This window comes from Equus przewalskii, chromosome 3 (genome assembly GCF_037783145.1).
Source record: "Equus przewalskii isolate Varuska chromosome 3, EquPr2, whole genome shotgun sequence".
NCBI lineage: Eukaryota > Metazoa > Chordata > Mammalia > Perissodactyla > Equidae > Equus > Equus przewalskii.
In genome coordinates, this window is record NC_091833.1 from 25568872 (window position 1) to 25594592 (window position 25721).

The 25721-nt window shown below is 40.0% G+C and overlaps 2 protein-coding genes across 3 annotated transcripts in view; one reads left to right on the plus strand and one right to left on the minus strand.

Moving 5' to 3' along the window:
• SYCE1L (synaptonemal complex central element protein 1 like) overlaps positions 1 to 25721 on the plus strand; it is a 120441-nt gene that overhangs the window by 53534 nt on the left and 41186 nt on the right. The gene's annotated exons all lie outside the window — the stretch shown is intronic.
• Positions 20370 to 25721, minus strand: part of ADAMTS18 (ADAM metallopeptidase with thrombospondin type 1 motif 18) — a 125151-nt gene continuing 119799 nt past the window's right edge. For both annotated transcript variants that reach the window (XM_070613921.1, XM_070613919.1), the window contains 2 exons: positions 24702 to 24849; positions 20370 to 22344 (listed from right to left, as the gene is read on the minus strand). In XM_070613921.1, coding sequence (XP_070470022.1) covers positions 22229 to 22344; positions 24702 to 24849 — 264 coding nt within the window. In that variant the 3' untranslated portion in view covers positions 20370 to 22228. The remainder of the gene's footprint in view (positions 22345 to 24701; positions 24850 to 25721) is intronic.

Below are 25721 nucleotides of genomic sequence, written 5' to 3' on the forward strand. Positions count from 1 at the left end.
CTTCCTCTTTCCAGGGAAGTCATTTATATCTGTAGTAAAAAGTGTCTTATCCTGTATCATTCGTTCATTCACTCACTCTCCATGTACTACTACTTGCCCAAGGTCAAATGGCCGCTATATTGTTTCCATTTCCTTATCTGTAAAACTGGTAATAAGAGTATCTGTCCCATAGGATTTGAACCAAGACCATATAAGATAATGCAGGTAAAACACTTAGTTATTGATTCATCGCTGCCTTACTACTTATCGATAACTCTACTGGAAACCCATAGGTAGATAGCAGCAAGGAAAGGGTTGAGTCCTTTGGTTATTGTCTGAAGGTCCAGGTTTCAGTCCTGGTTGGGCCACTGATGAGGAGTGTGACCTAAGGAAAGTTGTTTTTGCTCTCGGACTTTTTGTTCCTCATCTGTAAAATTAGGATATTGGAAAAGTTCAACATTTAAAGGTTATTTCCCATGAAACATTAGTCTCATGAGATTGTCCTTAGAATGAAAAGGGATTCAGTGGACATATAAGTCTGGGCAAGTCTGTATCTTCTGGTCCTCTCCTAGAACTCCTCAGTGCACGTTATTATAGTAAAGACCCTGCAGGAAAGGAGTCTCGTAGGAAAGAAACCTGTTTGATTGGGATTAAACTAAAGGTTTCCCAAAGCCATTTGACCATGGGAACTTTTTCCATCGATAACTGCAGATCACCTTTCCATGGAATATTTTTTGAGACAGGCTGAACTGCGCCATCTCCTAAGAGCCTTTTCAACTTTGGCCATCTTTTCTCTCTACCAACCTCGTCTACCTTCAATGTTCCTTTCTGTCATTTCAGCATCAGGTGCAAGGGGGTTGCTCTCCTGTTGGTAGGGGCCGCATCTGTCAATCCAAAACCACGTGGCATAGGCAACTGACAAGTCTATATTTATACAGAGCCACAAAAGTAAAGTACACACCCATCCGTGCATGCACAAAGACGATAATATGCAAGATCTAAAACTGCATTTTACAACATTCTTATTGCTGCCAAAACTGTTTGGGGTTGTTTTTTTTCCACTGTTCCCTGGGCAGCCTATTTTTTCAGAATTGTATCCCATTTTTCTCACCCAAATGGAAAGAAAAACTTGGAACCAGAAGCCTTTCATTGCCTTCTGAGTAGCTGAGCCAAATCAGAGTGACGGTCTGGAAACCAGAAAGTTTGGATTCTAATTCTGCCTGTGCCGTGAGCTTGGCCTTGATCTGGAGCAAGTCACCTGTCCAATCAAATCTTGCATTTCTCCATCTAGAAGGCGAGAGAGTTGAGCTAGATTGGTCTGTGTATTCTCACCCAGCATGAGGTGTGGTTTCTTTTAGATAAATGGCATCTGAAAGCTGCTTTAGACCCAGCAGCCTCACAGGGTGTCCCTGTGGCCTCCTATGGGAGCCTCCTGATCCTGTATGGTCTGCATTAGGCTCCCTGCACCAACAAGCAACAGCAGGAGATGGGAGCAGCCTGAGCCCATCTTCTCTTTTAAAAGAGGGTGCTCTTCACACCCCCTGAGCCAATGCCTCCACTGATGTCACCCTCATTCTTTGGGAAAATGCTCTCTTCATCTATTGAGACAGCCTGTGTCCACTAGATCAATGGCCTGGATGGTAGGGATTTGATTGTTTTCTTTCTTACTTTCTTTCTTTCTTTCTTTTTTATATTATAACAAAAGAAATATCATCAACACAAACCCTAATTTAAATTATGTGAAGGATTTTACTTAAATCCACAAAAGCAATGAGAACCAGACCTGGGCTTGCAAGCAGGGCCGGTCACAATGGCTCAGATTAAGGCCTGAGGATCAGCTTCAGTTTTGAGGTTAAAGATTGTTCTTTCTTTTGTGGCCGTGTCAGGCCCTTAGCATCACTTAGGCATAATTGATTCAGGGGAACTGAATGCTGTGAATGTGTACATTGGCTTCTGTTTCCCCTAAACTGTGCTTTAAAGGAGCTCAAATTCTCTGAACTGTTGAGCGCAGAGATCCTCTCACGAGGAAAAGCCTCAAGTGTTGATTTTGAGGTTGTTTACTGCGTCTCTCTCCCTGCTCCATAGGCAAGCAGCTAATTAAGACCTGCTCAGGGCTTGTCTGGGTCCCCTCAGTAACTCCCTGGGTGGGTAGGTCTCCTTATACTTGCAGGTAGAAGAGCGTAAAGACCTGGGCTGTGCCTCTGCATGGCTCAGGGAATTTACCACTCTGTGACCCCAGGCTGGGTGTTTAACCCCTTCCAGGGGTTCCCACCTGGGCTTCCTTTTCTGTACAGTGGGGCCTATAATCCCTGTCATGAAGCCCTCATGGGGCAGCTCTGCTGGGACACCTCCCTTCCCCACTTTGCTCTATATCATGCACCATCTTGACTTTGCCTCACTCTACCTTGTTCTCTGGTGTCTCTGAGACTTGGCAAGGGCTGCCCCCTCTTCTGGCAACAAGCTTCCTCTTTTGCTTGGTGAACGTGGACCCATTCCTCCAAACTCAGGTCAAGTGTTTTCTGCCCAGGCAATTTTTCTTGACATTCCAGGCCAGGTTCCTCTGTTCTGTGCACCTCTCTGACACCCTGTGTTTACATTCATCAGAGCACTTAGGAAACGTGAAGTCCCCACCCTCAAGATGCTCATGGACTCATGATAGATGTGTCATACTCTTCTACATTTGTATGTTTGCAGCATCCCATGCCCCTTAGGGTGGTTAATGCTATTCTAGGCAGATCATAGTTGGTGAATGATGTTGAAGAATGTATCTTATTTTTACACACCACTAATGGAAAAGGTCCTACTAGTGAACTGAATGAAGGCAAAAAAAATCTTGGTGATGGTCTATTATGATCCAGGATACTGTGTGTATGCTATCTCATTTAACCTCTTCAGATTCTGATGATGCATATGGTAGCAATGTAATTTGAGAGAGGAAGAAATTGAATCTCAGAGAGTTTAAGTAACTTACTCTGTCATTTGGGTCCTTTGGGAAGCAGACACTGAGATGGAATTAGTAGTTCAAATGGCTCATTTTATGTGTGTGGGCAGGGAGCTCTGACAAAGTGTTGGCCAATTCAATGGGCAGCTTCGGAGCAAAGATTGCCCTTTAGAGATGTCCCACGTTGAGCAGAAATGGTTATCCTCCCGAATCCCCACTGTGCTCAGAGCTGAGGCACTGCAGCTGGAAGTTCTCAGCTAACTGCACTCCTTGCCATATTGAATCTAGATGTCCCAACGCCAACAAAGCCATGATTTCAAAGTGGGTCAATCTGACTTTAAAGTCCATTTTTTACTACACTACATTTCTGAAACTTAAGGGGCCTCCTATTACAGATCCTGAAATAAAGTTTCATAGATCAAATGAATGACCAAGATCAGCGCAATACCAACATAAATACAGCTCTAGAGTTTAAGCTTCTATGTAAAACAAGATACAAGGCGACCTTCTTGTTCACAATCTTGCTTCCATTACTCTGTTTCCTCTCTCTTAAAACTGTGTCTTGGCAGGACCTACAGGGATCGTATACTGAATGATTAAAAGTTGTTAAAACCCCAGATGATTGAACCTACTGATTAAGTAACTGCATGGATGTCCAAGTCAATTAACAGGGCTCTGATGGTCGCCAAGTGTTATAACCCTGGACTGGAAAGGCAAGGGATTTATTCAAGCTGGAGTGCTTCTCATGCTTCTTCTACCAGAGCTTGATCTGAGCCAAGTCTTGATTAACCATGACCTCATCTTCATCATTGACATCGTGGGACTGCAACCTTCTGACCACCTCCATCCATGGCCATTTGAGGACCATCATAGATGGCACAGGATGTATTACAGTATGAACTCTCTGGAGTATTCAGAAAACTATAAATGACTACAAAGCCTTTTCTTTCAATCCAAGACTTTAAAATTGCTGCAAAATAAGATGTCAAGTAGAGGGATTGAGATGAGTTCAGCTTTCTGTCTGATGATACGGTTGCTCAATTTGGTAAGGCCAAGTCTAGAAATGGTAGTAAGGGTAATGTCTCAATCACTCTACTCAGACCCCAACTTGGAGTTAATGAGTATCTCTGGGGTTGAAGGTCAGAATCATTACTTTATTACTGATGTATTTGAGCTTATCTCAAGAGAATGAGCAGACTGGTGGCAGGCACTAGAATCTTGAACCCCATCCAAGTCTACACTGATCTTAAAAGTTCCAGTTCCAAAGTTACCAGTTCTCTAATGGGAGAGACAATCCTAAAACCCAGTCCCAGTAGTCTGTTAGAATTATAGGGAGTCATATAGCTCTTCAAAGCCATGTGTCGGTAACTGGCTCAACTAGTGGTGAGCTTCCCATCCCTGGAGATATTCAAGCAGAGGCAGGAAGGTCATCTGTCAAGTAGGCCATGGATCAGATTCTTGAAGAGGCAGAGGAGGGAATCCATGAATTCTCTTGTAACTCTGAAAGTCCGCATCTAATAAAGGTGGACACAGACAATCCAGTAGGAAAAAATTCACTGTGAATTATGCCTAATATATATATCTGCTAACACCTTTCTTCAGATCATGCTCTAGTGTCTAAGTTTACTTTCTAATTCACAAATCCAAGTGCACCACTTCATTGCTAAAGTCAACAACCATCCCCTTTTATAGTTCTCTGTGGTCCACCCTGACTACAAAACCTTTGCAATCAAACCTTCCTCTTTCCCTTGGACCCCATCCCTTACCATTCCCCTTATCTCAGAGCATGACATAAACTTGGATGCCACCTATATCAGCTAGCTATTGCAGTAAAACAAATGACCCCCAAACATAGTGGCTTACAACAATAAACATTTCAGAATCCAGAAGTGGTTAGCTGTGTGGCTCTGGCTTGAGGTCTCTGGGGAGGTTACAGGAAAGATGTCAGGCAGGTCTCAGCTATCTGAACACTTGGCTGGGCTGGGGAATCTGCTTCCAAGATGGCGCTCTCACATGTTTCCGGTTATTGTCTTCAAGTTCTTCTTCAGGGGGGCTTCTCCATGGGCTGCTTGAGCATCATTACAACATGTGGACTGACTTCCCCCAGAGTGTGAAATCCAAGAGGCACCAAGACAGAAGCCATGATATTTTTGATAGCCTAGCCTTGGAAACACACACAATCATTTTGGCAGTATTTCACAGGTTACACAGATTGGCTTTTTTCAGAATGAGAGGGGACTACACAAGGGCTTGGATACTGGGAGGCAGAGATCATTGGGGGCTTTCTTGGAGGCTGCCTGTTGCACTCATAACTCTGAACATGCTGTTCTCCTCGATTGCCCTTGCCTCTTCTCTGCCTAGTATTCTCCTATCCATCCTTCCAGAATCCTTTCAAATTCCACCAGCTTTGGAGTCTTTTCTGAATCCATTATATTAATGACATTCATTTCTGTTTCCCGTAGCACTTTGTACATAGTTTTATGTTATCTCTTATAAAAAGATGCATTTTATTATAAAGTATAATTTTATCTCTACACCAAGAGATATATAAAAGAAAGGGCCAAGAGGTATGTAAAAAAGGGCCATATCTTATCTAGTGTTTCTAATATTGAGTTAAATTTTGGCAAATAACAAGTACTTATGGAATATGTCAATGAATTAATATCATTTCCCTCATCTTATCCTCCCTAACCTACTTTCAGGGGCCAAAATTAATACTAATGAAGTAAAGTACAAAATAGCACCCAAGATTAAGTAAAAGGTGCTCTGTGTTATTTTTCATTTAAACCCTAAACCTAAGTATAATTTTAATAGGAAACAACTTTCTGTAGGGAAAAGCGGAGAGAAAATGGAAGTTACAACTGTTAGAGCAGGAAAAAGCCTTAAAAGTTATGTTGTCCAAATTTCTCCTTTTGGAGACGGGAAAAATCAAGGCCTGATTTTAACACATTTTTCATGGCAGAAACTGGAAAAGAGGATTAATTAATCTCAACAGAAAGAAGAGAAATAAGTTGAGTATATTGGTTTTTATTCTTTAATCTTTTTCATAATCCAAAATCTCTAATTTCATTCCCATAAGTATTCCTTAAAAAAGAGCAATATAGAGTGAATTAATTGAATGAGTCAAAAGGGACAGGGAAATCAGATATTCACTCCAAAACACTGAGAGAAGTCTCAGGGATTTGGTGCCAGCCGTGGGTAGAGAAGAGCTCTTTATAAAACAGAGAGAACTTGGAGGAGGCCCCGTTCACCTCTCCTCTGAGCTCCAGTGTTCTCTCTTCTTGATGCAGAATCCTAACTTCCAGAATGGGGTGGTTTTTCTTTGGATAAAGAAAAGTAAATGCAGTGATAAAGGCTTGCTAATTAAGGACTGAAGATCAATGTTCAACAGTGAAACTGACTTCCTTTTAGGGGTAGGGAATCAAGGGAATTCGAAAGGGGACAGACAGGAAAGGGGACAGGAGAGAGAACATTAACCTTTGCAAATTCAATCATGAATTTAAGCTGTTTTTTTTGCCCTGAGTGGATCAGAGCTCATTTATGCTTCTGTCTCATTCCTCTGTGACCTTCACTATCCCAGAGTGGTACAAATAGTTTTCCTTGTTGAGAGTTAGGCCAGTACCAGTATGAGCTTTCAGATGTTCCTGGGTGAGGAGAAGGAAAATAAGGTATTTGTGGAGCCAGACAACTCTAGGGTCCCGTGTTCCAAGCCCCCCAATAAGGCAGAGGCAGGGCATTTGCTGCTAGCATCATAGGAACAGAGACATACATCCAAAAAGGTTTTGATTTGAGCTTTCCAACAACAAGCTCAACAACAAGCTCCCTGAGGACCACTTCCCCCGCATCCTCATTGTGTCCCGTGTCACCGCAGCAACTAAGACTCAGCACAGATGTTTTCAATCTTTGCTTGTTGAACCCACCCAGGGCAGATAAATAAATTGCTTTAGTAACTGCACTTTCAGGCCACTTACACAATAGGCTGAAGTCATTCTTAGATTTTCAGTGAGAATGGAAACCATCGTAAAATTATGGAAGAGTCAAGGGCTTGGAAGAGCCCTTAAATGACTCATCTACAATGTTGTTGGAATGGAATCAATGGTTCCCAACCCTGCTGAATATAAGAATAACCTGGGGTCCTGCAGCTCTACCCCAAATCAATGGAATCAGAATCTCTGAAGGTGAAGCATGGCCACAGTGTTTTTTTTACATTTTCTCTAGGTTATTACAATGTATATTCAGGGTTGAGAATCACAAGATCTAAATGATATCCTGGGCTCAAGAGGGTATGAGAATAAATCAAGTTTATCCAGAGGATTAATTGCTGAACAAACTCTAAATCCCAGATTTTCTGGCTTCCAATGTGGTCTTCTTTCCAATGCACCATAGAAACACACTTAGTAATTAATGCCCTTAGTAAGGTCTACTTAATTCAGGGAATAGAGACAGTAAATCTTTTTTTTTTTAAATTGAAGTAACTTTAGTTTATAACATTATATAAATTCCAGGGGTACATCATTATATTTTTACTTTTGTATGGACTACATCATGTTTGCCACCAAAAGTCTAGTTGCCATCTATCACCATACACATGTACCCCTTTACCTCTTTTGCCTTCCCCCTGCCTCCTCTCCTTTGGCTAACCACCAAGCTGTTCTCCATATCTATGTGTTTGTTTGTCTTCCACATATGAGTGAAATCATACAGTAGTTGCCTTTCTCTGTCTGACTTATTTCGCTTAGTGTAATACTCCCAAGGTCCATCCATGTTGTTGCAAATGGCAAAATTTCATCTTTTTTATGGCTGAATAGCATTCTTTTGTATATATATACCACATCTTCTTTATCCTTTCATCCCTTGATGAGCACTTGGGTTGCTTCCAAGTCTTGGCTACTGTGAATGATGCTGCAATGAACATAGGGGTGCACATCTTTTTGAATTAGTGTTTTTGTGTTCTTTGGATAAATACCCAGAAGTGGAATAACTGGATCACATGGTAAGTTCTATTTGTAATTTGGGGGGGAACCTCCATACTGTTTTCCATAGTGGCTGCACCAGTTTACATTTCCACCAGCAGTGTACAAGGGTTCCCTTCTTAGAGACAGTAAATCTCAAGATCTCTTTCCTTAAGTAATGAACCCCAGGTATCCAAGATCTTCAGTCTCCATTACTTGTTGTTGACAACTGGGATGAATTTATTATTTTTGAGAGGCAGCAGAGCTCTTAGAAAGCACCTCGGACTGCCAGTCAGATAAAACCAGTTTCTAGTGTCAGCTTTGCCATAGACTAGCCATGCATTCAGTCTAGGGCTATGGTTCTCTATCCTGGCTGCATACCCGAATCGTCTCTGCAAGCTTACAAGATGCACAGGCTGACTCCACCCTCAAGGATTTTCATTTAGGAAATCTACAGTGGCTTGGGAATGTGTGTGCTAGAAGATCCTCAGGTCATCCTGATGTCCATCCCGAACTGAAAATCCCTGGACTAGAGATCTCCAGAGAAGAGTTTTTTTCAGTTCAGATATTCTCTGCTGTCAAACAATTTCTATGGCTCTGGGTTATACTCCACTGCTTAAATTGTTTGTTTGTTTGTTTTTTAAAAAAACAACCTTATTGGGATGTAGTTTGCATACCATACAATGTACCCATTTAAAGTGTACAATTCAGTGGCTTGGATATATTCACAGATGTGTGCAAGCATCACCACAGCCAATTTTAGAACATTTTCAAAACCAAAGAAGAAACCCTACACACTTTAGCTAGCACCTTCCTGACCCCTAGCTTCCCCCCAACCCTAGGTAACCACTAAACTTCTTTCTGAATCTATAGATTTCTCTATTTTGGACATTTCACATGACTCAAATCACATATTATGTGATCTTTTGTGACTGACTTCTTTCACTTGGCATAATGTTTTCAAAATTTACCATTATTGTAGCATATATCAGTACTTCATTCTTTTTTATGGCTGAATAATATTCTGTTGTATGGATATACCACAGTTTGGTTATCTATTCTTCAGTTGACAAACATTTGGATTGTTTCCAACTTTTCTCCACCCAATTTTATTGAGGTCATATTGGTTTATAACATTGTGTAATTTCAGGTGTACATTATTATATATCAGTTTCTGTATAGACTACATCATGCTCACCACCAGTAGTCTAATTTTTATCCATCACCATACATATGTGCCCCTTTATTCCTTTCACTCCCCCCCCCCCAACCCCCTTCCCCTCTGGTAACCACTAATCTGTTCTCTTTATCTATCTGTTGGTTTATCTTCCACATATGAGTGAAATCATACGATGTCTGTCTTTCTCTGTCTGGCTTATTTCACTTAATATAATATCCTCAAGGTCCATCCATATTGTTGCAAATGGGACAATTTTTTCCTTTTTTTATAGCTGAGTAGTATTCCATTGTATTTATATACCACATCTTTATTCATTCATCCATTGATGGGCACTTGGGTTGCTTCCACATCTTGGCTATTGTGAATAATGCTGCAATGAGCATAAGGGTACATAAATCCCTTTGAATTATTGATTTCATATTCTTTGGATAAATACCCAGTAGTGGGATAGCTGGATCATACGGTATTTCTATTTTTAATTTTTGGAGAAATTTCCATATGGTTTTCCGTGGTGGCTGCACCAGTTTGCATTCCCACCAGCAGTGTATGAGTGTTCCCTTTTCTCCACTTCCTCTCCAACATTTGTTATTTTTTGTGTTGGTAATAAAGAAGATCCCAGGACAAATGGCTTCATGGGTGAATTCTTTCAAACATTTAATGAAGGATTAACAAACTCTTCCAAAAGTTGAAGAGGAGGGAAAACTTCCAAACTCATTTTATGAGGCCAGCATTACTCTTATAACAAAGCCAGATAAGGACACTGTAAGAAAAGAAAATTACAAGCCATATCCTTGATGAATATGGAGGTGAAAATCCTCAACAAAATACTAGCAAACTGAATTCAACAGCACATTAAGAAAATTATATGCCAAGATGAACTTGGATTTCTCCCTGGGATGCAAGGATGGTTCAACATTTGCAAACCAATAAATGTATACATACATTAACAGAACAAAGGCTAAAAATCACATGATCAACTCAATAGATGCAGAAAAAGCATTTGATAAAATTCAATATCCTTTCATGATTAAAAAAAAACTCTCAACTAATTAGATTCAGAAGGAATGTATCTCAACATAAGAAAGACCATATATGACAAGTCCACAGCTAACATCATACTCAACGTGAAAGGCTTCCTGTAAGATGAGGAATGAGATAAGGATGCTTACTCTCACCACTTCTATTCAGCGTAGTACTGGAAGTCCTAGCCAGATCGATTAGGCAAGAGAAAGAAAAGGCTTCCAAATTAGAAGGAAAGGAATTAAACTGTCTCTTTGCAGATGACAGGATCTTCTACATAGAACTCTGAGTCCAAAAAACTGTTAGAATTAATCAATGAATTCATTAAAATTGCAGGATAGAAAATCAACATACAAAAATCAGTTGTGTTTCTATACTAACAACCATCTGAAAAATTTTTTTGAAATCCCATTCACAAGAGCACAAAAAACAATAAGACACTTCTGGATAAATTTAATCAAGGAGGAGAAAGATCTGTACACTGAAAGCTATAAGACATTGGTGAAAGAAATTGAAGATTTGAAGAATTAATATTGTGAAAATGTCTCTACTACCCAAGGTGATCCACAGATTCAATGCAATCCCTATTGAAACTCCAATGGCATTTTTCACAGAAATAGAAAAAATAATCCCCAAATTCATGTGGAATCACAAAAAACCCCAAACAGCCAAAACGATCTTGAGGAAAAAGACAATGCCGGAGTCTTCACATTCTGATTCAAATTATATTACAAAGCTATAATATAATCATGGGCTGCAATAACAACATTTCAGTCGACAGTGGACCACACATACAACACTGGTCCCATAAGATTAGTACCATGTTTCCTAGGTGTGTAGTAGGCTACACCATCTAGGTTTGTCTAAGTGCACTCTATGATGTTCACATAACCATGAAATCACCTAGCGACGCATTTCTCAGAACATATCACTGTCGTTAAGCGTTGTATGACTGTAATCTCAACTGACCCACGTTCAAGTTTGCTGATTTTTTCCTTTGCCTGCTCGAATATGCTACTTAGCCCCTCCAGTACATTTTTTTTCATTTCAATTCTTGGGCTTTTTAAATTCCAGAATTTTTGTTTCTGTTTAATAATTTCAGTCTCCTTATTGACATTCTCTATTTGGGGCATCATTCACATACCGTACCATCACTCTAAGGGTTTACTTTAGTTCTTTAGACATAATTTTCTTTCATTTCTGAAATATTTGAACCAGCTGATTTAAAGCCTTCTTTACAAAGGTAATATCTGGGGTTCCTCATGGAAAGGAAGAGAAAGGAAAGGAAACTTACCCCTTTGCTATTTGCTTCTCCACATTGACTCCCTTCAACACTGTGCCTGCGGATGACTACTCTCCAGATCTTTAGGCAGGTGTTTTTCATATTTTGTCCAAAATTTGTCTGTTTGAGAGTTGGTCTTCAGGAAGCTTATACTAACATCCTATAAGTGGAAGCCACGGGGCAATTTTTAAACAAATTTTTATCATTGGCCTGTTTGAAAAAAAAAATTGGCTCCTCTCTTTCCTAAGTGGAAAGATTTTATTTCCTGAAACAGACCTGTATTCTAAACCCGGTAATGTCATCTTTTGCTGTGTGACCTTAAGTGAATTATTTACCTTTATTGAACCTCAGTTTCCTCATCCTTGAAGGAAACAATAATGAGTTTTATGTGAGAATTAAAGAGGAGAGTGCAGATGACGTGCCTAGGACAATATCTGGCACATGATCAGTTCTTCGTAAATGTCAGCCCGCTTTTCTCTGTGTAGCAGTAAAAGTGTTGGAAAGGAGTTGAACTAGCTGGTGATTATTTGGCTTCTGCATTTGAAGGCAGTAAAACCAGCCTCTGAATGATCTGGGTTGATGAGATTATCTAGATGCCTGCTAAATCTCCCTGCCACTTTGTCCTGGGGATATTGAGACTCTTAACCCCAAACATAATCTTCCAAAAAGCAGTCCTGTACAGGGTAACTCTGAAAGACTCTTTGTGCTAATAAACAATGCCCAGAGTGTGCCTTCCAGATAGACAATACGGTAAAGCAGCACATTAATCTTCCCCCAAATCCTATTTCGTGTCTTCCGGACCTTGCAGAGGGGAGATGAGTGGAAACAATCGATCCATTGAGGATCACAGGCTGACCTCCAACTCAGACCTCTACCTGGGTGAGTAAATTTGGATGGAGAACAAGTGCTTTGGCCCCAGCCAAGGGTTGTTTCCTGCTCCCTGACGAGGCTGGCTGCGGTTCAGTTATGAACCCTGCTAGTAAGACTGCCACGGGAAGAGACATTGAAAGTGCCCACCCAGTGAGGATTTAATTAATAGTCACACAGGAACCGACTTCCTCCCACTCTGGGAAAAGGAGGCGTTTGGCAGCTGGTCATTCCCAGGCTGCCAGCTCTCAGTCCTTTGAGGACCTCAGCCATGCACCTGTGCCAGGAGGCTGGCAGCTGAGGGTCACATGATCCAGGGCCTCAAGAAATCTCAGCCACGAATGAACCTGCTTTCCAGTTATTTCCTGAAAAGCTTCAATCGTAAAACTCTTGTTTAACCCTTCTGATTTCCTTCGCTGTTGCAAGAGCATCTGTTACCTTCTTCACGCTTCTTTTTCTTGATTATCATTTTTATAGTTACTATTTGTTGAGTATTACTATGTGCCAGACACTCCCATTTAGTGCACAATACCTTATTAAGCCTTCAAACAATTCTGGTTACTATAGTTACTCCTGTCTAGGTCAATGACTAATGAATGAATGACATCTTGGTTGAGGGTCTGCACAGGGTTGAGTAGGGGAGTAAATTTCCAGGCACTTGTGGTTTTCTGTGCTTGCAGGTGAAGTGGGTGCTGGCAGTGAGAGCATGACCTTGGACAAAGAAATGCAGGTGCTTGCTTTGGGAGTAAAATCACCCCACAGACTGGTGTGTCAGAGATTGACTAAGGGTTATAAGCCATATGGAGAGGACGTTATGTAGCTTCTGCCACAACCATACACCTTTTCTGCTCAGCCCTTATCATGGTTGTGATTTTGTGTTTGTCTGAGATGCCTTGGTTAATGGCTGTCTTCATCCATGAATCTTAAGCCCACTCAGGGCAGAGCTCTATTTCTCTTCAACCTTGTAGTATCCATCACAAGTGGCGCTAACTTTTGTTGAATGATTAAATGCCTGTTCCTAAATGAGGAAATTAAGGCTCAAAGGAATGAAATGACATTGCCGCTGACCTGATGGGTTCTTTGGGGTCCCCCATGGATCTAATAGTGTCTCCACGAATCTAACACCATTGTATGAAATGTCTGTGAGCTCTGGTTCATATGTGAAATCAAGGAATTAATAATTATTTCACATGTTATTTTAAGATTAAGATAACTCCAGAAATTCAGATTAATATTTAGAAAATACAAAGTGTATCCCTTGCACATAGCGATTGTGCATTGATGTTATTATTACCATCATTCTCGCATCATCTTTGCCTCTCCCTGCTTTTCCCACTCCTATTGCTAGCCTTCTGAACTCTAGCATCTTATTACATTGTTATTCTCGGTTTTCCAGGTAAGTCCTACTAAGATTTTATGAAAATAAGCAAAACATTTAAATTTCATCAGATGACTCTTAAAACATAGATTTAAAAAAATCTGTTTCGTAGAATCCAAAAGATGTTAAAGAACCCTATACCCAAAATCACTTTCCCCAGGTATACCTCTTTTTCTCTTTTAATGCGTAGAGTAGAAAGAAAGAAGTAAGATCAAATTAGCTTTTCCTTCCCTCCATCCTTCCAACCCCAACCTTACCATTGACATCTTTTTCCCCTTGGGATGGAGGTGGGAGCATATGCAGGTATAGGCCCTCCTGTCAAACTCTTAAAGAGTAGGTTGAATGAGTATGGCTTAATGTTCCCATTCTTCAAATTATCTTCTGCAACCAGCATTCAGACTTCGATAGTGCCTTTCACCCCACTCTTATCCAAGAGAAACATGCTTGCCCCTGAGAGATCCTTATCCTTGAGTGACATCACAATAAAAACGAGGGGCTTACTACAGTAACGGGTAGTCAGGGGCAGGAGGATTTAATTATCATGGTTTCAATTGTTCTGTTGTTTTATGTTTCTAAACAGGACAAACATAGTAGACCACATTACTCTCTTAACTGGGCATTTACGGCCATTTTAATCATTAGTTCATGTTATTGTTTGAGTCAAAACATGCTTACTATCTGTGCCACAAACATCAATACTGTAAACGTTTCTCCTCTTCAAAAGGGTATTAGGGAATCAATTTAGAACATTTTTAAAACAAATGCTAACATTATATCCTTTTCATCTCAATCATCAAGTTCAATAATCACACACAAACAAAGAACTTTAGAAACAATCTCATTGAGTGCTCTCTTTCTGGCCCCACAGAGTTCTCTTTCATAGATTATTTCAATTCTGTACTGAAAGTGCCATTTAATTTTCTGAGTCTCTAACTAGATTATAGGCTTAAAGAGGGAGCCTGTGTTTGTCTTGCTCCCCCGTGTATCATCAAGTCAAGAAGTGGTAGGTAATGGCGATACTATACTAAACAAGAAAATCCCCCTGTCGTCATGGACCTCCTGTTCTAACTGTAACTTGAGTACCAAGGACAAGCAGAAAGTTACCAAACTATGGCGATTCGTGATGTGAAATTGCAAATGGATGAAGAAAGTTGCCTCTTCCGTAATCAAAATTTGTTTGGGGTGCTGTGTTGCACCAAGTAAATATCCCCGATGGGGTATGAACAGTACAGGGAGAATTAGCTCTACCCAGTTCCTGTGTGACCATTCACGTGAGCATAGGTAGTCCTCATTTGGAGCATAGTCTTTTTATTTAGAGAGCTTTATTGAGAGATAATTTACATCCCATAAAATCAACCCATTTAAAGTGTCCAATCCCATGGTTTTTAGTATATTTACAGACTATATATACTATATATATATATATATACACACTAAATACTGTATATATACTATATACAGACTAAATATACTATATATGCAGTATATTTGCAACCTTCTACATACTTCTTAATTCCTGACTCAGGGCAAAGCTCTAGCTCAGTTCCCTGAAGATACCAGACTTTTGGAAAGGGACTGTCTTAGATGGTTTTAGAAATTGGTACTTCCATCAGGTCACCTTTGCCCTACATGGAGGAAGTAAGACAGCATTTTTATGCTTCTTATGGTAGTAGAGCATTTCTTTTAGGGGAGAGGAACTTAAGTTAGAATTATAGATATCATATGAACTCAGCAGTGTTTCTTATTAGGTTTCTATTTGAAACTCACTGCTCATTAAAATTGTCACTAAACTCAAGAAAAGTGCCTATCAAGTGAAAAAAATCACCAAGTATTTTATGACACAGTGAAAAGTATACTTGCATGAAAATTGTTATAACTGGACTTATCATTAACTCACTAGGTAATTTTAGGAAAGCCCCTCAAATGTTGGGGTCTCAGTTTCTACATTTGTGAGAGAGTTTGAAGTGATAACTAAATTCTCTTCCCGCTCTTAATTTCTACACACAAATTTCAAGTGGGCCACTCTCTTCTTAATACTATAATTTTGTGATTTTATTTTAGAGGGGAAAAAAAACCCATGACTGCAGTCTGCATGGTCCTGATTTGTGTATGCGATACTCACAATCATACAGACTAAAAACAACCATCATCAAATGTTGACTGGGGTGAATGTAACAGTGAGGAATTAAAAAAGAATCTAGGACTCTGTGACCTTGGACCATCGCCTAATGGTCGTATGGATAAGCATCCCGTATTTTCAAGTATCAGTCCCTTTGGGTCAGGAACAAGGTCTGTTTCTGTGCTTGGATCTCACATTGCAGTTGATGCTTAACAAATGCTTGTTGAAAGAATGAGTATATTTAGATAGCAAAAATGCAGAAAAAAAATGTTAGTTTAGGCAGACCAATCTGCAAAAGGGTGAGTGTGACTCTATGTCAGAGAGACTTTCAGCATGAAAACAAATACTAACCTCTAAGAAAATGAGAAATGTTTGCCCCTCAGCTGACCAATATGCAAGTAGTAAAAATCCTGGATAATGTGGGCATCATAACAAAGGAAAGAATTTGCTGAATACAACAATTACTCCTTTATTGGTTTAGGACTGTGCAGATATATAAATAGACATGTTCATTCTAAATATCTGGAACCGATCTTTAAAAAATAAAACCCCGTAAATTGATGAAATTAGCCATTAAACAAGAAAAATCAGAGGCCCAGAACAGCACAAGCCGTGAAATTGTTTGTACTTTCGCGTGGCCGACAAGCATCCTCCTAGCAGCTCTTCCCTATATGATCAAAGACGCTGTGTTTTGCCTTCTGTTGTACAAAAGCTGAAGTTCCCATTTTCATTCAGTCGAGTCAGCCAATGCATTTCTGGCAATTTGTAAGGAAGTGACAGTTGGCCTGATTCATAAAAATGATTAATTCACCTCTTGGCACCTAATGACTAGGCAGGAAACAGGACAGAAGCCTTCATTCTTCCTTGACTCTGGATCTCAGGAGTACAACTGTTTTCTTGCGCCGTGAGTTTCTCCACACACACATGAGGCCTTGGGAGTAATTTGCCAGAAGACACTTTGCGTTGGGGATTTCACTGGCTTCTCTATTGTCTGTCCTTTCTTTTTAAAAAGCACAGTACACTAGTTCTTGCATGTGGGGCTTGACTGAGAGAAATGGCCAATTGCCCTCAATAACCCTGTTGTAGGCTACTGACATGCTTGGGAATGAGAAGAAACCCAGAGAACGATGACCTGGTCCCTGCCTGTGAGTCCTTTCCTTGACCCATCATTTACTGCCCCAAGAGTTTCCCAGGTGAAAAATACATGCAGACAATGAGACTAGGCCAAGGCCCCTTTATCTTTAGCTGAGTTTGGTCCAGACACTGCAGAGCTGCACTTAGGGCGTGGTGCTGAGGGACCTCCTTCGCCTGCACAAGGCAGACAGACCCAAGGCACTTCTTTCTTTGCCCTAGACCAGTGGTTCCAAAACTAGCTGTTCCTCTGAGAAACTTGAATGCCTTTAAAATATAAATTCCCAGGCCCCACCCCCAGGCTTAATTAATTAAGTTTCTGAAATGGGGCCTGGGAAGTTTATGTGTAAAATATCCTTAAGTGATTGTGATGTAGCTAATTACTTAGAAATATCATCCTGAGACTCACTCTAGATCCAAACTGGCTTTCTAAGGGGATGCGGCAGGGGAGAGAGGACCCGCTTTCTAAGCAAGGGGAGCTACTCAGCCCTATGGAGCATGGAATGAGAGTCTGCAGAAACAGAGGTGCGTGGTAAGGAACAGTGGAGCTGGCAAGGCCTTCTGCCAAGACGGGGCTGCCCATCCTTCCTGGGCTCCAGCCACATGAAAGGAGAGAGAGAAAGGAGTCAGAGAGAAACATGTCTGGGCCTTGTCTCCAGCAGGAACAACCCCTGGCCCTGGTTCACCTTCAAAGACCATTTCCTCCAGGGCTCTGATTGTTAACTTACAGTGAAAATGCCACTCTTTGTATTGCACACCAGTTTTAGAAAGTCTGTTAGTTCCTCTATGGCTAGCATCCCCCACGGAGGGTCAAGGAGGACCAAGAGTTCCTTTAGAGTAGTGTTTTCCAACAAGTGGTGTGGGCATTGCAGTGCAACACTGGGTGACGTCAGGTGGGCTCCTAACCTATATAGGGCAAGGGCAGCCTAAATGGGAAGGCCAGGGCCATGTAGGGGAGAAGCGAAGAGGGGTAGAAAGAAACAGAGGGGCTTGGGGAGAAACGGCCTACAGGGTTTTCTTTTCCTAGACATTGCTGTCTCCTCCTCATCCCAAATAGGATGCTGTGAACAATCCTTGGACCTCATTTGTCCAATAAACCAACCAACAATTATATAAATTACTTTGTTATTGAATGACCTGATTATGAACTCACTTGTGTCCCTCACTAAACATAGTTTAGGAAAACACTTAGAAATACCTTGCAAGTATCTCCTCATCACATTCAAACAAGATGGTGGTTGTGTGCAGGGGTAAGGCAATTTGCCATTTGTTTGCAGAAACTGGACACATTCCGAAAAATACAATCTGGACATTACTCCTGATGGATTTTCTGTAAGCAAAAAATTTGCTGAATAAAAAAAGTCACTTACATCACAATTCTCAATGTCTATCAGCAAAGATGCAATTAAATGGATATAATTTGCCTTTTCTATGTACAAATATGAATTGTGGTTCAAGATAAAAATAATCTTATTGACAGAAAATTCGATCTTTATCCTAAGCTTAGTGATGCTAAACTGAATTTCCTGAGGAACTATGAACAGTTCACTTATTCTCATTGAGGAATTTTTTCAGATATGAATTTTGTAAACCAATTATAGCGACTATATATTTAATTAAAATTAATTCAAATATTTAGTGGGCTTGTATGACTACCTTCTATTTATGGCAAATACAGATTTTCCATTTAAAGGTGTTATAAAAAGTTTGCTTTATTTGACAATATTTTCCTTAGATCAAATCATTTTTTACTTAAATAAATTTAAATTAAAAATTTAGTAGAGGTGTTTCGTGCTTACGGGGAAGCTCAAGACGAACGACAGCACTTCAAGAATCACTTCTCCCCGAGGTCATCTCTGGAGGGGGAAGATACAGTCACCCTGACCCAGGGATGACTAATGAAAAGTCACTGCAGGTGTTAAGATCCTCAGCATCAGTGGCGACCACAGAGGTGTTCAAGAACTTACGATCTTATGAGGAAGGTAATGCAGACAAAACATGGAATCCATACACGTATTTTTACCGTTTCTAAAATAAAGCCCTTCAGAACATAAGTGAGTAGCCTATTCTACATTGCATTTAGCAATGATGGGTTCTATGCTATTAATTCCATAAACTGTTTCTTGCATGATACACACTGCCATGAGGTCATCCTACAGTCAGCATATAGCATTCATGCCAAGAACACTGTTCTTCACTCTCTCTCCATCCTAATGGCCTTGGTGTTGTAGACTCCAGACACCCACATGCTATTGCCCAGGAAACACTATCATCCCAGAGAGGAGCAGTTATTAGAGAACAAAGACAGTTATGCAATAAGTCTTTCAGTATCCCTTATTGAAAAGACAGGCTAGGTGGGAATGTATTACCTCCTGTCCCCAATTCCCTATCTTAAATCATCCCAGCTCTGCTCATAATTCTTCAGTGTCATATCGTTTATTGCCAAATCCTCTTCACATGCGTCTCATAGGCCATAATAGTTCTAAGGCTTAGATGGCCTTCTTTCTTTTTTTAAATCTCTCCCAGGGTAATGCAGCGCAATGACAAGAGATTAACCTCTTAAGTTCGACGGACCTGGCTTTGAGTCCCGATCCATCACTTGATGACCATGTGCCCTTGAGCCAAACAGGTGATCTCTCTGAATCCCAGAGTCTTCATCTGTAAAGGGAAGATTATAGTATCTTCCTAAGTAGGCTGTTGTGAGGATTAAATGAGATAACATATATAAAGGGCTTGGCACAGGACCTGGCACCCATTAAACACTACTCTATGGTTTCTTTTATTAATATTTTATTACCAAAAGGTACAAAGATAACTGCTCTCTTGTGCCATCTATTCCATTTTTCATTCTTGACCATAATTTATGTTTGCCAAATAGCAATAATTCATATAAAAATCCTCAAATATATTTTAAAGATATGTATGCATAAATGATCCACATATATACATATACCTACATACCTATATATGAATGTGTATAATCACATATGCAGGGAGAAATACTGTATATTCAGGTCAATTGGACTTACTTTGCCCAGATAGTTTTTATTCTCCACTGGTCTGATGAGTTGAAATTTGGAAAAGCTGAGAACAATTGCTTTTTAATTTATTTTTTCTTCCTCCATCCCTCCTTCCTTCCCCTCCACTCTTTCTTTTTGCAGAAAGATTTTATCAGAATGTCTTTCAAATAGAAAAAGAATGAAAAACAAACCACATTTATGCTTACTAACTTGGATGATTTCCATAAATAAATGTTTATGTGACCATGAGAGTAGAAAAAATAATTCAGTATCTCATAAGATGGTAAATGTAATCTATTTCATCCCAGCATTGATGGTTTCTGATTTTCTCAAACACAAGAAAAATCATTAATTAATGAGTATCTTATCTCCCTCCCCCCGCACCTTTTTCTCAACTTTTCATTGAGAAATTACTCTGAGATTCTTAACATTTATACAGTTAAATCACCTTGGAAAGGACTGACTTCTAATTTATTCAAGAACTTAACAAGCTTCAAAGATAAGGAAACAGAGCACTTTATTATAAAACTTATAAAATAATTAAATATTACACATATATTTTGACTTTTCTCTATAACCCATGGTTTTATTCAACATTTTCCCTCAGAATTAATATCACTTACTCAGAGAAGCAAGTGAGAACACATAATAGGCTATTAATTAATAAATTAATTTTTCCATAAAATAATGATAATTATATAAGGAAACAAGTAACTTGCAATTTTTCAGAGGGCAAGAGGGTGGTGATATGTAACTATTTTCTTCTGATGATAAAATGGCCACTACTCTAGGCCAAGCCACACAGATTAAGAAAATATTCTAATCATTATTTCTCTGAGATTCAAGGATGCATGATTTTAATTAGAACAGGAACAAAAGATGCTCTAAATTTAACAAACCACTGTCCAGTTGTTTGTGCTGAACTGGCAAATCCCTGTTTGAATTGAGACTTTTTAAAGCAGTAAAATCGGGTTACATTCATCAAAGAAATTGAGGAATAGAGTAGAATTATATAAATATGCCCTTTTTAACCACATCTCAAAAAATTATAGAATGACACAGTCTTGTTAAGTTACTTCGGTTTTGGCAAAATAGTGTGGTGTTTTTCCAATTGAGAACAATTTTAAGATCATTAGTACATACCAACAGTTGGCTTCTGAAGACTGAAAATATCATCTGAAAAATTATAAAATACTCTTATTCATTGAAGGATCTTGGCATATTATGACTTATTAATATCAACCTAGCAAGAAGACAGATGGATTTTTCTATTGCCACTAGGACTTTTTTCTTGTTAACTTAATCCTAAGGCAAATTTAAACACATAAGTTGGTAGGAAAAAACCACAAGTGGCCTTTAATTTCCCAAGCAGCTCTGATAATATGTAGGGAGCCTTATAAATGATGGTCTCCTCTCCTTCAAAGCACTGCTTTCTGCTATTTAGCTCCTCCTAGATTTTTACCAGAAATGAACATCTCACCAATTCTGATTCCCAAAGAGCAGAATCAAGGCTCCCGTGTGCTTATTCAGCTAGCACCAAAAGTTACGAGGTTGATATAATGTGTAGTGTGCCAATATTTGCCTTTCGTATGAGTTTGGTGTGTTTTTTCCAGAAAGTGAATTTCAGTTAAATGGAGATTTTAAATAGTCCATGTTGTCCTGTTTTCAGAATATTCCTTGGAACACTTTTCAAGTCGTGAATTTTAGTCTTGGAGACTCTCTATAAGCAGAATATACTTTAAACAAAATAATAAAAACAACACACGCACACTAAATAAACATAACATGAAGCTTGCTAGTCCAGCAGCAAGCACAATCATGAGCACCATTTGGTTTCTCGTAGAACTCCTGGTTTAGGGTGTCCACAGTTCAAACTGTGAGCTCCAAGTAACAGTTAGGCAACGTGTTCCATCCAGATGTGATTGCTCCAAGTCTCAGCCTTTGACCTGAAGTCCTAAAGGAACTTTTCAAAACAGATGTCTTTGTCATGGAACCCTTTGAAGTTCAAAGGGGGATCTGTCCCAAAGTTGACAAGACTCTTGCTTTGTCAAAATTAAAATTTGACGTATCTCAGTGTGATTCATCACTTCTTTCGTGTAACAGTGCAAATGAAAGTTGTTCTGTTTTTGTTTTTTTGTTAAGTCAGATATGTCATCGCTTCCCATTTTCAAGTGCTTCAGAGTACCATGTGCTTTGGGGAACTGAATAAGTCAGTCTGGTCTTCAGAGCTGGCTCCTTGAACACGGCAGCTCACAAGTGGTTTTGCAGTGTTCAGCTTTTGTTCTGGAAGGCAGCTGGTCTCTCTAGAGGTTGAAAAGCCCTGAAACACGGCCCTGCTGTGTTGGGGAAGCCACCAAGATCAGCTCTTCCTTGTGCATGACTTGCAGCACTGTTTACCATAAAATTTGTGGTTGCAGACACCATGTTGAGGAACTAGATGACACCAGCTGAAGAAATCTACACAGGATGGATCCTCTGAAATGAGAAAATACATTTAAGCATGTTAGGAAAATGTTCTTAGCCTTTTTTTTAAAGTGAGGGCCTACAGAACAAAGATGTTGGGTCAACCTGCCTTGTGCCTCTGAGTGGTTCCTCCATTATACATTAGGACCTTGGTAGGAGGCTGCAGGATTTAAGACACCTTGAGGGACTTTTAAACAGGTGGGGGGAAAAATGGATGTTAAAAAAAAAGTCATATGTAGCTAGAGGGTAGTCAGACCCTCCCCCAAATAGCGTGGGAGCTACCATTTTGCATCTAAAGGAATGCAAAAGGAACCCCCCGAAGGATGTTGTTAAACCACTGGTTCTGCTTCAGAGGGTGTAGGGTGAGGACTGAGATTTATATTTCTAACAAGCATCCAGGGGATGCTGATGCTGCTGGTCCACACACATTACTCCTAATCTACTTGGAATCAGGACACCTGCATTTAAGGCCCAGCTGCAACTCTCCTCATAGCCAATTTGTAAATAAGTGAATTTAAGTCAGCGCCAGTCCTTTCTAACTTCTTTAGTTGTTTAAATAAGATAACAGATGTGATTATCTATTAGAAGCAGAACATTGTACATCTGAGATTCTTACCCAGAAGGGCCTCAGGCAACACAGAATGCACACGAAATTGTATGTAAAATCATCTTTATGTAAACTTAAATGCACATTTAGGAGGTGGGGCCCCGTCGTTTTACTGGATCCTCAGTGTTTTCGATTCAACGGTATTTAGAGTCTACCCTATACATGGATAAGTATTCCCATTCCTAGCTGGAATTGTTTTCCCCTTCCTCTATGTCAGCCTTAAGTTGACTTTACCCTCAATTCACCCCAAATCACCCACTGCTCATGGGCTCCCAGTCGCGTCCCTTCTGAATGCAACCTTCAGTGGCTCTCCGCTGTGCCTCTGCTCATGACATACAAGGCTCACAGCTCTCCTGCTGCTTTCCTGCTGCTCCCAATTTGGATCCTATCTTTCCATGATTCAAAACTACCACATTTCCTTCTTCAAGCTTTGGTTCTTCTGCCTCTATTTCCCTTTTATACACACATCCCATTTCATAGTAGTCCCAGTGATTCTTTTAAATTATAAGCCAGTTCACATCACGTCTCTGCCCCAAAGTCTCCCATTAGCTCCCATCTACCCAGAGTGAAAGGTATACTTCTTACAATGACTGACAAGGCCCTAGGATCTGGTTCCTTCAGTCTTTGTATATGTGGGTTCATCTGTGGCCATGTGACTACAGGGTAGAAATCTGAAATTACTGATAGTGAAGGAAGGACATGGTTTGGGAGAACATGACCACTTGCTCAAAATGTGTGTTTCTTCTCCCAGAAGCTTTCTGCTGAAGACGGCTGCAGGTTTATAGAATTCCAGCATCGCCTAGAGGTGATCTGGCTCTGACAAACCGCTCTATATCTAGTTTTCTGGTCTAGCGCAAGGCTCAGATAAGATAGGAGAGAAAGCAGAGAGGAGGGAAAATCGATGCCCAGAGCCTGGAGCTAAGTCTTGAAGAAGTAGATCAACGACAATTTAGAGATAGGAAGTGATAATGGACAGGGGAGAGCAAGTGAGTAACAATCCCAGATCTGATTTACTACACATTGGAAAACGTGGCAGAAGAAACTGGACAGTCTTGAAAAAGCTGTGATTGGATAAAAAGAAAACTCAGCAGGTACATTATGGAAAATGACTCTTTAGCACAAGGAAATCTGATTAGGCTGAAAAAATAGGTCATGGTGTTCGTTAGATTACTTTAGAATAAGTTACACTACTAAGGAATGGTATAGTTCATTCAGATAATTGAATTTCGTGATTTTCCGTCAGCACTCACTGTACTTCATCTGAACTGACTTGGACTAAGAAAACACGTAAGGCGTAGTCCTAGGATATTACCTATTCACTGTAATTGACTGTAATTGATCTGTCTCCTCAATTAAAATGTGCTCTCCTTGAGGGCAATTCTCATTCACTCATGCATTCCCGCTGATTAGCATAATCTCTAGCAGACGGTGATCACTTTTTCATTTGTTCAACTAAAATTTAGTGTAAAAAAATGGACTTGGAAGATTACCATTTCCCCCTTTCAAAGTAAGAATTAATGGCTAAAAAAGCCTTACCATAGAATTAAATGTTCCATGCAAAAGTGTGCAAATAAGATCACTCGGAGCAGCACTGTCCCAGATTGTGCCTTGCACACCTCCAAGGGGTGCCATTCACATCGACTTTGATGTGAATGGCAGTGCCTAGAGTGATGCAATGTACAAGTTGCACAACTAAGTATAGTGCATTTTTGAAAAATTCTCTGAAGACCAGTAAAAGTGACGGGAGTGTGGGGCCCTTTACCTCTCTTTTCAGGAGCTGGACAAAAGTTTGTATTACAGGCTCGTAGCACTGGAGGTTTCTGATGGGGCAGACAACTTGAGGAGGGCCGGCCCTGCTGAACACAGTGGACCGATCGGGTCTGGACCCCTCCTCCACAGGTCACCGTGCACTGCAGAAGAGGGAAAATGGAAGGAATGAGAAACACTCAGCTGGATGGTGTCCTTTCTGATGTCAGTGACATCAAATAGAAGGAATCCCCATGCTTCATGACATTACCAAGACACCTGTCAATAAAACAGTGATTGTCCAGAGCTAGGTCCATGTGCTCACGGTCCACAGAATCTCTTCTGACACATGGGAGCCATTTGATCTGATTAGAAGGGGCCTAGGCAAATGCTATCTATTTCGCTGAAGAGTGTCTCTCTCTCTGTTAAGTGACTCATAAAGAAGAAAGCTTCCAGAAATACAGAAGCTGCCGTAAGAATGCAGAGACAAATACAGACACATCTTGGCCATTAATCACGGTCTTTAAAGAATTGCAGATAATCTCTACAGATGCAATAGTGGACGGGACAGTTCAAAACTAGGAGAGCAAAAGAAATGATATCCTGAGACAGCTTTGGAATTATGCCCTTGCTGCCCAGCCAAGTTCTGAGTTAGCTTGGTGGATATGGTGCTTCCTAGAAGTCAAGGATTTCACTGTCCAATCAAAATTAAAACAAACAAAAACAGATGACTAGCAAGGACTATCAACTTATTTTTTCCAGACACACTATGAAGACTTAATATTGTTAATATTGTTACTTCATAACAAAAGAAAAAACAAGAAAATATTAGCAGGGAAAAAGCAGCCCTTTATTTTGATTTGCTTTAAAAAATTCACTATCCTTATTGCAGATAGGTGAAGACTTCATCTTGGACAAGCATCACTATATGGACTGATATTTGGGAGGAAAAAATATATTAGGTTAGAAAGAGTACGAGTTTTGGAATTAACTCAACATTCAAATATATGACTGTCATCAAATCATTTAAACTAAG